Source organism: Anneissia japonica, unplaced genomic scaffold (assembly GCF_011630105.1).
Source record: "Anneissia japonica isolate Jap-2015-1 unplaced genomic scaffold, ASM1163010v1 scaffold3940_len624931_cov186, whole genome shotgun sequence".
Classification (NCBI taxonomy): Eukaryota; Metazoa; Echinodermata; class Crinoidea; order Comatulida; family Comatulidae; genus Anneissia; species Anneissia japonica.
Window position 1 is genome coordinate 405,571 of NW_022713530.1, and position 13,848 is coordinate 419,418.

General features: G+C 33.8%; 2 protein-coding genes across 2 annotated transcripts; one reads left to right on the forward strand and one right to left on the reverse strand.

Annotated features, from left to right (window-relative positions):
- Nucleotides 1–2,356: 2,356 nt before the first annotated feature.
- LOC117108496 lies at nt 2,357–3,516 on the reverse strand. The gene is made up of 2 exons (XM_033250514.1): nt 3,109–3,516; nt 2,357–2,732 (listed from the first exon to the last, which is right to left on the reverse strand). Exons 1-2 carry the CDS (start codon nt 3,440–3,442, stop codon nt 2,488–2,490), a joined length of 579 nt encoding a protein of 192 aa, XP_033106405.1. The 5' UTR covers nt 3,443–3,516; the 3' UTR covers nt 2,357–2,487.
- A 7,000-nt stretch (nt 3,517–10,516) lies between these two features.
- LOC117108468 (sterile alpha motif domain-containing protein 15-like) lies at nt 10,517–13,524 on the forward strand. The gene is made up of 3 exons (XM_033250481.1): nt 10,517–10,732; nt 11,592–11,690; nt 12,992–13,524. Exons 1-3 carry the CDS (start codon nt 10,637–10,639, stop codon nt 13,190–13,192), a joined length of 396 nt encoding a protein of 131 aa, XP_033106372.1. The 5' UTR covers nt 10,517–10,636; the 3' UTR covers nt 13,193–13,524.
- Nucleotides 13,525–13,848: the final 324 nt, after the last annotated feature.

A 13,848-nucleotide genomic window follows, 5' to 3' on the forward strand; every position in this document is an offset into this window, starting at 1 on the left:
TTTATTTATTTAGTATGCATAAGATGATTATTTCAAATAGGCCTATACTTTCTCACGTTCAGACGAAAACTCAAATAAACAGTTTTAATAACAGTCTATTTAACTGTTTATTTAATATATAAAAGCTACTAAACCGTTTTCATGATCATTCTTAAAACAATGGTTGTTAAGATGGGAGGGTTATGTGATAGTTGTGAGGAAGAGATTAACTTTTAGATATTGTGTTTTCTTTTAATTCTGTGCTTTGTTCATAACTTTTTATGTGACTGTAATAATTTATTAAGGGAAGCTCCGTCTACACAATGTTTAGTTTTTGATTTGTCTTAATATATTGTTCCAATGACCTGTGTATATAATGAACACTAATTATTTATTGATAGTATCATCATCATCATCATCATCATCATCATCTTCATTGTTATTGTATTATTTTGATTATTATAGTATTATTATTATTAAATATATATAATAATTATTACAATTATTATTATTATTATTATTATTGGTATTTTTATTATAATTATTCTTGCATTTTAAACTTCATTTTTATAGCATTTTATTGATTGTCTATGTACATTTGGATTTGTCATTTGAGGTTTTTTTTTTTTTTTTTTATTATTGTAGGCCTATTTGCTTGGCTCTGGATAACATGCTCTATGTACTGATCAGGTCAACCAAGGTAAAACATAAATAAATAAATCGATATTAAATTTAAAATAGAATATGAGCCTCCTTAATATGAGATATCGTGACGAAAAATAATTCGCAATTTTGTTATTGTCACTCTTAGTACCCTATAGGCCTACTAGTATATTATCGAAGAACGTTTTATGAAAATGTCGGGGGGCTTTCTTTTCTTTATATACTGAGTGTTGTTTTTTGCAAAGACGGGGTTGATCTTAAAAAAAAAAACTAAGGGATTCACTGATTTGAATTCGGAGTCACCATACTCTTATTCAAGTTGATCTTGATGTGAAGTATATTTATGGACCCGTACCCCCATTTTAATTTATGGCAACCAGTGTGTTGACTTAAGTGATTCTCTTATTAATAAACTCGATAAGTTTCAAAATAAACTCATGATGAAGGCTGCAATCGGTATTCCTATTTTGTCGTACCACTCCTTCCAATGTTATCAATGCTATTAAATGGCAACCTAAAACAACCTAAAATGCTTTCAGCTGGACCTTACACCATGCTTACACTGTATCGCAAATTTGTTATACCGTAACCCTGATGTGTCCATTACTAACATTTTTGTTTAAGTGTTATTTAGGGGTACTATGTGTTATTAATGATTTATATTGCGCTGATAATATTTCCCTGATTAAATCTATTTTTGATGTTAAGTTGCATTTTAAAGATATTTTTCGTTTAAATCATGGTATCTGTGATACACTTTTTTTTTATAAGAACCAGTAAAATTTTGCCTAGGCTCAGTGTTCTTATTTTTTGGCCGATTTCAGGCTCAAAATGTTCTTATTTTGATCTTAGTTTACACACCTTTTAATTGTACGGCAGTATGCACTGTACTTGAATTTAGGTGAAAGTGACCCCACAAAAAATGGCCCCCAAATGTCAGATAGGTACACCTACCACCTACTGTATTATAGAGGGTATTACAGTCACACCTACTGCACAGGTATAATATTTTGGTTTAAAAAAATATAAACCTCATTTGAAATTTTACCTCAGCCTCAATTTGTTCTTAATTTTTAAGCAATTTTAGCCTCAGTGTTCTTATAAAAAAAAGTGTAGTGTTAATATGTATTAACGGTTTTTATGGTGTATATAATGTATTATCACCACTTTTAATTGTACGGTATTGCATTTTGATAGGTTTTGTACTGTTTTACTATTTTATTATCAACACTTTAATTGTATTGCTCTCTGATTGGTACTTTCTTCTTTAGAGGTTTTACGGAAATAAATAAAATTAGGCCTATTATTGGTATTGTTTTTCGTATTATTAATGAAATGCCTGAAATCGTTGTCTAAATGTAATGCTATAAGTGACAATTACAGTATGTCATGGATAGTAATTATAATTTGTTTTGTAAGAATTAACAATATAATGTAATTATGTAAAAATATGATGGAATGTTTGTGTGTAAAATGTTATTAAAATTAGGCGCTTTTACAGTCTTGGAATTCCAAATAGCCAATCTTGAATTTTGCGATAAATGACGTGAGCTGGAGATTACGTTTGCTGAACTTGATGAAGGTACCTGTTGTCTGACGGTCCGGTTCAGCGAAAAAAGATCTCTATACACACACTCTCTACAAACACAAACGCAGCAAACAATCATGTGTAATACAACCACAAAACAAAAGACAATAGAAATTTAGTATGATCTGGGATTGAGTTAAATTTATTGCTATCCCAATCTTAGAATATGTATACAGTAGTAAAAATATATAAAATTCAGGGCTATGCAAGAAATATATACAAGAAATATTATATTAGTTGATTTGTGAAAACGGCTGTCAATTAGGCCTATTCTCAATTAGTAATACTTTCTGGTTATACGTTGACAGTTGTAGAGTCTGGTGTTTGGTAACCGGTGATTGTCGCCGGGTGATGGGTGTTGAGAATCCACAGGTTGGTGATTCGTCAAAGCAGGGAGGCGCTAAGAAATCGTAGCTAAATACTTCATCGTAGTCCATGCTCTGATCAAGATCATTCACTGTTGTACACGATGATGAGGCCCCGTCCGAAAGAAGTGATACACCTGAAAACAAGAGATACAATACATGGTCAATTAAATAAAGCGATATGAGTTGTTAATTTTAGCAAAACACCCGCAATTATGAAGTTTAGAGCTCAATACCATGATACATCTAAATACAATTACTGTATTACGTAGATTTAGTTTTTTCAAGCTAAGAGGCTGAGCATGGTTCATGGAATGGAGGTGCACTATGTAATAAAACACACTATACTGGCGGCTATATTGTAGTTTAGAATTTTAGATGACAAAAGCGTTGACAGGTGTACACCCGCTATCAATAAACGAAAATATTTTAACACCATTTTTAATAATGACAGGTTTGACAATGTTTAGATATTTTAAAAAATAACTACTGAATTAAAACCACAATACTTACAAAGTCGGCCCATTCCAAACTCAGCTAACAGCTCATCACCACTGATGCCTCCACATATCACAGAGTCGTCATCATCGAGGATGCCGCTGAACGTAGTAACACCAAAGCTGACATCACCAGAATGCTGCGAATCTGACTCATCCTCCGACCACGTGGACCCACTTGATGAATTTGGAAACCGGATTTTGAGGTCTGCATCCATTTCTGTTCGGAGGAGGTCTTCTCTTGATAGATACGGCAGTTCGTTTCCATCTTCTTCTTCGATGTCATCTCGAAATGTTGTGGAATACAGCTCATACCATTGGAGTCTTCTGCAACAATCATTAGCAGCCATTTAGTCAGCGTAATTAATAATAGTGGATGAGATCTCGAAATACAGTCTAACAGCAGACACGTCTAAGAACAAATTGTAGTAACTCAGCTGAGATCGCTTAATTTTATCCTGAAGATACTGATAAGTCACGGTCACGTGACGTTGTTAACCGACCAATCAGAAAAGTTGTATTCAATGCTTGACAGCAAAGCTTTCTAGCAGTCACGTTTGATTGATGTTCCCCGTGACGTAATAGCGATCTTGAAACAATACGACAACGGGAACAATGGATGCCGTTGAATACTTCCATAGAATCGTGAAAGCACATTGAGCTGTTATCATTATCATAATATTATAATTTGTATCAATATGAATTGTTATTTTAACAATTACGTGTAACAAATAGGCCTACGTGTTCACACTAAAACAAAAAATGTGGAAAATAACAAAAACTAATCCCATAACATACTAAATACTACACATTTTTATACTGTAAATATACCAATTTAAGTAATGTGACGTCATAGCCTCACTGAACATTTCTGCCGTGGATGTTTTTATTTTTTTAAGGAACCAGTAAAATTTTGCCCAGACTCGGGGTTATTTTTGTGCCGATTTCAGGCTCATATATAGGCTTATTACTATAGCCCATTATAGTCTTAATAAAATTTAAGTACACACTGTGTAAGGAATATGGTTTTTGGGATAAAACCACTTTGCAGTTGTTGTCTCGACGTTTCAGCGTGGAATTTCTCTGACCTTCAGGAAAATGTTTATAATAGTCTTGTCATTACAGTACTATTATTACTGTATATTAAATCAATTTAATGGCAATAGTTTTAGCGGAAAATTCTTGATTCTTTAGAAAATGAAGACAAATAATAGCCTATTAAAGAGGAACAATTCTTATAAGTAAACGAAAAGCAGAGTAAGAAACGTTTGTTGTGACGTTACATAAAAAGTAGATTAAACATTTTGAGGTTTGCAAAATTTTGTGAAGTATATTTATACTCAAATTTGTAAGCGCTGTAACTGAAAATATTTCAAGTCTATCACGTTCACATGAACAAAAGATAAACGGTTTTAAACAGTTTATTTAATTGCTTAAACATATCCAAGCTGTTTAAATAGCTGCTAACTCTCCCACGATTTATTTTCTTTGAAGTTCGCCCACCAATTATCTTTAACTTACTAACATCAGGCTTCGGAGATAATTTTCGATCCAGTATGATAAACTTTTTTTGCAATTGTTTATTTTCGCCCTGCCTAGTAATAAATTGTTCATGGTTGATATCTTGATTTTTGTTTACATCGATATACAACATGCTTTTATTCAAATTGAATGTTTGAGTTACTGTCGTTAATAAATTCTGAAAACTTTCAAACATTCATAAGTTATTAGCCTCCAAAATAAGAAACAAAATTTATTCAAAATTATTCGAAACAAGCTAAGCTAAGGATCAATGGAATAGAAACGTCAGACATTCTTATGTCAAATAGGCCATATAAAGGAAGAAACAGCAGTTAATCTTCCCCGTCCTCGTCCATTTTGTAAGCCTAATATATATATTTTTATTAATATTATGAGAGCAAATATTTGGTGAAAATGTATTTTTACTGTAGGCCTACCTTCATATTTCGATCATTTTCTGCGATAAACATACGTTAAGATAGTCTAGCGGTTGTAGGAAAAAATAGCAACACCAGCTTCGGAGATAATCTTCGATCCATCATGATAAACTTTTTTTTGCAATTATTTATTTCCGCCCCGCCTAGTAATAAATTGTTCATGGTTTATAATATTGATTTTTTGCATCGATATTCAACATATTTTTAATCAAATTAAATGTTTGAGCTACTGTTTTTGATGAAAACTCTCAAATATTCACAAGTTATCAACCTCCAAAATAAGAAACAAAATGAGACCAATTTTTTTCATATTTACCGACTATTCGAAAAAGGCTAATTTAAGGATCAATGGAATAGAAAATCAGAAAATTTCATGTCAAATAGGCCATTATAAAGGAAGAAACAATAATTGATTGTGTCCGCCTTCGTTTTTAGGCCTTACCCATCAATTATTGGGTGGCTTTCAGGGGCGGATTTAGGGGGGGGGGGAATACACATCTATAAATGACGTGAGAGGCCCGGAAAAAGAAAAAAAGAAAGAAAAAGAAGAAAATGATAGCCCACAACGCCTCAAATGTTATTTTCGGGCGTCTAGAACACAAAATTTCGCTTGGGCATGCCCCCGGACCCCCTAGGTCATTGTTGTCTCGATCGGCCCAAATTTCGGCCCCCCTTTCGCCCCCCCTTTTTTTGGACATCTCTGGATCCGCCCCTGCCTTTGGATTGGATATGTAGGGTTGACCTCCCTGAATTAAAACTGATTTCCATCCACACATACCGTTAAAGTGTGAAAAATGTTTTGTTGTTGTGGTGGGGGTTGTCATATTATTGTACATTATTATTGCACCTGGTGGTAGTTGGTGGCTATTTCACATATTAATTAAGCCGTCATACCATGGAGGAATTAGATTTGAAGTAATCCCTCCATGGTCATACACAGTAATATTCCTGGACAAATAATAAAACACGGGCCTCTTTGGTTTTTTTTTTTTTTTTTTTTTTTTTCTTCTTATTATTATTATTATTATTATTATTATTATTATTATTATTATTATTATTATTATTATTATTATTATGCTATTTTTATTATTTTTACTATTAATGACGCGTTTGTTTTAATCTATATGTTATAAACAAATAACCACAAGGAGGGGTTATGCAGTATAGTTCAAATTATTGCTCCTAAAACCATCCCTTCAGACTGTGGTGTAACGGCTATAGGCGGGCTCTCACTAGCTAAACCATGATATTAAACCATAAGCAAAAGCGACGCATATGAGTATGATACATAGGCCTATGTTTATACTTGGGCCTACGTTTTTGACCATACATATTTATTGATTTTAATTTGCTTGTTTTGTTTGGTATTTATTGTAATATATTTATTAGTGATATTTTATTTAAAATTAAGTACGGTACTGTATGCTTTTTTTTAGGTCAAATCACGATACATAAACTTAGAATTCGAATGTGTAAAAAGTCATTATTTAAAAACGCCAGACCCCCACCGGGGGCCCTTTGCGATCCCCAGCCCCAGTGCCTTGGGCTCCCCAGAGGTCCCTGCCCAGGGCCCCCTGCCCCTTCATTACACCACTGCATATTTTCATTGCAAATGTAAACAATTTTGTGTGTTATTTGATATAAAAGAAGAAGGAGTATACATTTTTAATGGTATATATGTACTTGGTTTACAATGAAAGTAACAAGGGTTTTGCATGTCTTTTTTAAAAGTCAGAATTCGGGCGCACCATTAAATTATCCGGAGGGCTAATGACCACACCGATAATTGCAGCCGAGTGTCTGCCCAGTTGATCGATGGCCTACATTCCGTTGACTTGTTTTGGTTAAACTGCATGTTTTATACCAGACGGGAGCGTGGCTTTGGGCCTAATGTTATGTTGTGTTATTGGGCAGGCGACACTATGGTAGGGACCACCACTGGGTTAGGTTGATGGTATTTAACTACCCTGGATTAATCGGATTAATCATTTGTCATTTGATTAAGATTCAGATGTTTTTCTTGTAAAATATCCATTTAGGCCTTAATAATAGTGTGTTCGAGAAATATTTGTATTCTAGACGCCCGGATCCTCTGAGGCACTTTTGGCGATCAATAATTTTCTTCTCTTTTAATTTTTTCTTTTATTTAACGCCCCCTCTCCCCCAGTAAATCCTCCCATGCACACCTACATTTCCATAACGAATAATCCTGTAAGGTATTGCTATAGATTGCTCTGGTAAAGACAACTCTGGGGGTAAGAATGGCTCATGCAACGGCAGGTATAAATGACCCAATGTGCAAATATTGTTAAAGATGTCTCGTCGCAGGTGAAAGTAAGGATGCAAATGAAAAATTAGCTATTTAATTAATTGATGATTACACAATGAAATTACAAAATAGTTTCATTGACTCCCTGAAAAATTTCAACTTTAAAGCCTAGCCCTTCCTCTGAGCAGTCAATATAGGCCTATATGAAAACCTTTTACCATTCCTACCCAGTTGCCCTATTGTTGTTCTTACAATCGTTTAGAATACTTTGTATAATATATATTTGTATGTTTCATCGAATGCATTTCTATTAATTAAAAAATAACATATCTTAATGCTTGCGGTACACTAAAATATAACACCCATCTTATTTTTAAAGCCAGCCAAGTTTTAATTAATTAGTAGTAGTACTAAAGCGCAGGCGTTATAAAAAAAATAAAATTTAATAGAAAACAAAATACGACTGCAATGTTTTAAGAATTCCATGGTTCTATCAAGGTCCAACAATCATTAAATCAATCATATTGAATCCACATTTGATACAGTGGCACTCATACAAACTGTATGGTGCATCCATGAGACATACACAAATATAGGAAAATACTGTAAAATTGCCTTTAAATTTCAAAATAATAAGTAAATCAAAATACTCGAGGTACAGTATTGAAAACAATATAAACTTTAGCTTTAACTATACTGAATTTTGAACAATTTGTTTAAACAGAAGTCTGAAGAATCTGGTTCCAAAAATCCACCATACATATTTTACACAATGGAGGAATTAGCAAAATTCCTTCAGGATTACATGAAGTTTATACATGCATACATAAAATAATAATTATTTATTCGGAAACTACACTTTTGAGACAGTGACACACTTCACATGAGAAAAACGGCAAAAAAAAAAAAAACTTCAAACAGAATACAGTACACTAAAGAAAAGTTTTAAAAGAAAGAAAGAAGGAAAGAAAAATGATTCTGTGAATGGGATTCTATACGAATCCACACGTGGTTATCATCCTGGGATTAGGATCACAGAGCAAGGAGCAGTAGAACTTCAAGTAAGAACGTTGTTTTATTGCTTAATCGTTTACAGCTCTGCTGAGGTATGATAATCCGGTCGTCTGGGGAAGGCTGTCGCCAGGGTGAGTGATGTTAATGTTAATTGTTTTGCCATTGCTACAGTTACGCCTACCAGGGTGATGTAATACGTACTGTTTTCATAATTAAAAGACTCATACGCACTTCTTAATGGAAGCGGCGCCCTGAACAATCGATTGAAAGGAAATAAACATAGCAAAGGGATACAGAACAGATTAATACTAATAATATTTAATTTATACCTCCATGGGCTTAAACTAAATATAAGGTCCACTGTCGAAAAATCTAAAAAATAGCAAAGACATCAGTATGTACAAGTATATCATAATATTTTCAACTTATGAAAGACAGACAAATAAAAACAATTTGGTTTTTGCTGAATTTAAACTGAGCAATACTTACCGTATATATGCAGTGACCTAACGACGAATGCGCCATCAATATACCGGGGACGGCGAACGGCGTGTATCAGCGGAGTATTTTCGCCCAGGAAGTGGCCGAGATGTGGTATGATCTCCGGTGGCCTAAAATAATTATACATTTGTTTAGCTTTAAGTTGTTGTTTTACTCTTTGTTCATAAGTTCTTTCATTTGTTTAGCTTTAAGTTGTTGTTTTTACTATTTGTTCATTAGTTTAAGTTTGACTGCGCCACTTTCTTGTGTGCTGCCACTGATGTAAAAGTGTAATGTCAATAAATATTATTATTATAATGGAAGCGGCGCCCTGAACAATCGATTGAAAGGAAATAAACATAGCAAAGGGATACAGAACAGATTAATACTAATAATATTTAATTTATACCTCCATGGGCTTAAACTAAATATAAGGTCCACTGTCGAAAAATCTAAAAAATAGCAAAGACATCAGTATGTACAAGTATATCATAATATTTTCAACTTATGAAAGACAGACAAATAAAAACAATTTGGTTTTTGCTGAATTTAAACTGAGCAATACTTACGGTACCGTATATATGCAGTGACCTAACGACGAATGCGCCATCAATATACCGGGGACGGCGAACGGCGTGTATCAGCGGAGTATTTTCGCCCAGGAAGTGGCCGAGATGTGGTATGATCTCCGGTGGCCTAAAATAATTATATAATAGGAATGTTCAGACTTAAAAGATAGCACTTTAATAAATGTAATTGTCATTTATGAAATATTGTGCTATTATAGACATTGCGCTTTCTTACAATAATTTTAATTAAATGTTTCCAAATATCGATATTTTTAATTGTAATATTTCTACCTTTAATCAATCTTCAATATTTAATATGTGAAAATTAATTTTTATGCTATTTTATGTATTTTTTAATCTTTAAATATATATTTTTTTATATCGTATTGTATTTTATGGCGACCCTGTTTTTGTGTTTGACACACTGTTGGGTCTTGAATAATTAAATTTAAAAAAAATAAAATTAACCATAATCAACTCATATTGCTGGGTAGAAGTGACTCTGTCGTGGCCCTTCTTTGCCCATGGGACCGGCTCGAGCTTTTTTGGTGGCTCTAAAAGCCTACCAGTAGGAGGAGCTCCGGGGTCCCGGGCATCCCTCCCAGAGCTCACGGGGGATAACGCTCGTGAGAATAATTTAACATTCTTTAATTTTAAATTGAAAACTAAAAATAAACTTTTTACTGGTTCTTATAAAAAAAAAAAAGGTATACATGCACAAGATTAAGAAATTCTTTTTTTTAGAAGATTTATGTGGCATGCAGTAGTATATTTATTAATTTTACTCTTTTATGAGAGCATTTACTCAAATCAGGTTTTTTTTTTAAAGATAATATTCATATTTATGTTATAAGCCTACTTATTAATTTTGTTTATAATGTTTAATCACTAGGCCTACTGTTATATCAATAATATACAGGCCGGAGAGCCAGAGTGTTTTTTCACACTATAGTTAAACCTAGCCAACTCAGATTATTTATTGTCTCAAGTATTTGTTTTTATTTGTTTTTTATTCACTTGTTTATGTTACTGGCTGAATAAAGAATAATGAATGAATTCTTTAATAAAGTTTAAAGTACTGTACAGTATTTAACAACGGCGCGCGCCCTCTACAGGTTTTGGTTTCCACAGTAACATTGTAAACAATAATAGCATGAATCTGGCTGGTGAAAAACTAAATAAAATTAATGTAACAAAGATACTGCTGTATTTGTAATGAAATAACCATTTCTAGGTGAACGTACAGTAGCCTTAATGGCACCAAAATGCAACCAAGAGCCCGTTTGTTTGACATGGAGTTATAGTGACGTGTCTTCATGGATTGAAGGATTAGGATTCCCAGAATATGCTGTGCGTAGGCCTAACACAACAGAGTAACATTGTTTTGATTGGGTGTGTTTGTGTGAGTGTGTGAGGCTCAGGCCTACCTAGGCCTTATGCCTTAGTTGATGAGCATGAATTAAAGTAAGGTCGAGCCTTCAATTCAACAATGAAGTTTTAAAATATTTATTAAAGAATAATGGGGAACTAGGCCTAGGCTATACCTAAGCTAGAGAAGGAGAAGGATCCCAACCTGTGTTGAAATCGTTTTTTGTAAAGATAGCATAGGATTAAGAACAAGGATACCTAGACCTAGCTAGGCCATTTGGTACAAAATGTCTTATGCTGTATTTTGTCATGTCATGCATGGTCTTTCCAGTGAGGTAATTGATATGATACAATGGTGGTACAGTACAGTATAAATAACAATATTCTAGTAACTAAGTAGGGTATTACCACCATGATGATAAACCCCTGGATGAACAACACTACCTCCCATGAACAAGTCAATGTGTGGCTGAACAGGAAATTGCTATGGTACCTCCCATGGGCCTGTCATGACTGAAATTCTAACTGCTACGCTCAGTGGCATATCTAGGGGTATGCGGGGAGGGGTATGAGAAAGCTCACTCCTCCGCTAGTCGCTCTACCATTGAAAATGTTTGAGGGGAAAAAAATCATGCTCACGTAGTTAAAAATCACTTCACACCACCTTATTTTGCAAACTAGCATCCCCTCACTTAATAATTGAGCCCCCATTTCACCTACGCATCCCCATCATCACCCCCATTTATGGACTCCTAAGGGGATGAAAAAATAGACCCATCATACAGTAAACTAGGCCTAATAACAGCTTCATGTATTATGTTTTCTTTTACCACAATCACAGGCTTGTTTTGAGACAAATTTGATTAATGGACGGAAGTTGATCCTCATGGATGCATCGAACTTGCCAAAAATTGGTATCACAGACTTTGAACACATCAAGGTAAGGTTCACTAAATTCATCTTGTGTAAACCAGCAGAATTTATTGACAGGTTGTGGAAACCAGGGTAGGCCTACAGTGCAGGGGCAGATCCAGAGATGTCCAAAAGGGGGGGGGGGCGAAATTTGGGCCGATTGAAGAAACACTGAAATAGGGGGTCCAGGGGCATGTCCCCATGAAATTTCTGTGTTTTAGACGCCCGAAAATGACATTTGAGGCGTTCTGGGCTATCGTTTTTTCTTTTTCTTTCTTTTTTTATTTTTTTTTACCCCATAAATCTGCCCCTGCAGTGCTCTAAAAAGAAGAAAAGAAAAGCAACTTACCTGCCAAGAAGTGACCTGCAAAGTCACACAAAAAGATGTTTGCTGTCACGCATGTATTTGTAAAATGTAATTAAAACTCACGCATTTCTTTACTGCATAAGCCCATGCATACAGGATCCGAGTAGAATATACTCTGAGTGTATTGTACAAAATTAATTTAATAAGGGCAAATTGAAAAATTTATTAGATTATCACTCCCGCCCGCATCAAAAATTTGGAAAATATTGATGCGGGAATAAATTCATCAATTATTTCAACAGCATAAAAATAACAATGCAATTTCGTGACTTCAAATACATTTTCTTTAAAAAAGTATAAAATTAAACCAGTTTTTATAAAATATTTACTATTACAGACCAAATATAAACAGTCCCTCCCTCATCGATAAAAACTAAAGCGAAATAATCTATGGTGTGTCTGAGGTAGTGTGGACTTCCCAATGTAAGTGTCCAGCATAAAAGGTTATTGTTGAATGTAAACAGTGTAGTAATGGGATGGTTAAATGCTTCATATTACTGTATTAGGATTTAGGAAGAAATACACATTTTTTTTTTTTTGTGATTTCAGTGGTGCGGCAGGCGTAATAAAAATAAAGAAAAACTTTTACTTTCTTCTGAGATTTCCATTATTTGGGCAGTGGGTGTGCTAATAGACCAAAAATGTGTTAAATGTTGCACATTACAAATAATTTTAAATTGTTATAATCCCATACAGTATTTTACAATATTTTATTAAATTTAGATATTATTACTATTTTTATTGTCACTACTGTATTATTATCGTATAATTTGGAATTGCCCCATCAGATATAAGTAAAGGTGTAAATTGGATTGTGTTATTATTTATTATCCTGGTCTGTATCCTCTTAAAATATTCTCAAAAAGCATTATGGTTTTAATAGATTATTAATAATAAATAATACAATTAGCAATCAAGATACATAATAATATAGCATTGATAAACCTCTGTTTTTCTTTCAGTTCATAGCAAAGAGTGTTCGTGATATTCTCGAGATAGAGCAACCTTACTGGAACCGGAGCATATCACTGGAGCCTAGGGAACGTATGGGAATGTTCCTGGAGAGAAAGAGAATAACAGGCCCAATTGCCAATAACCTCACCTATGCCAAGTATATAAAAGAAGTTGAACGAATAGAGCGTGAAAAAGCAAGAAAGAAATAATGTTATAATAGATGTTAATTTAGAGATATATATATATTTTGAAGAAATGATAAAATTGAGACCAAAAATTTTTTTGCAGAAAATTTGTGGTTGAACCATGTCGTGGAATGGTGCGGGGTTGTGTTTTCCTATGATTTGTGTATCTACACAATGACATTAATAATAATAATTATAATACTTTTATAAAGCTCCTAATGCAAAAAATAGCCTCAAAGCACTGATTAATTCTCAAATCAATCATGTTGTGAAAGTAATTAACTCAATAAAAATCATGCACACTGGTTAAGTCAGCAATAGATTTTTATTATTTTTTAAACTTGGTGTTGACATAATTTTTTTTTATTCTGTCTGTTTTTGTACCATTGTATCTATCCAGATTTATTAAATGTACTGTACAGGAATTGGTTATTGTCATTACTGTAGATCTATCTGAATGGTGGGCACCTGTGGTGGCGCCAGAATCAGCCCGACAGAGGTTTTGATGTCCCCGACGAAAATGTAAATGTAATGTAGTGGTATTTGGTATAGCGCATTATACCGAAGTCTCAATGCGCTGGAAAAACAAAAACAAAAGGCAACTCCTATTGTAACCAAACTACAGATGCAGAGAAACAGACTGAGCAGAAGAACCAAACATCACTGCATCGTTCGCCTGC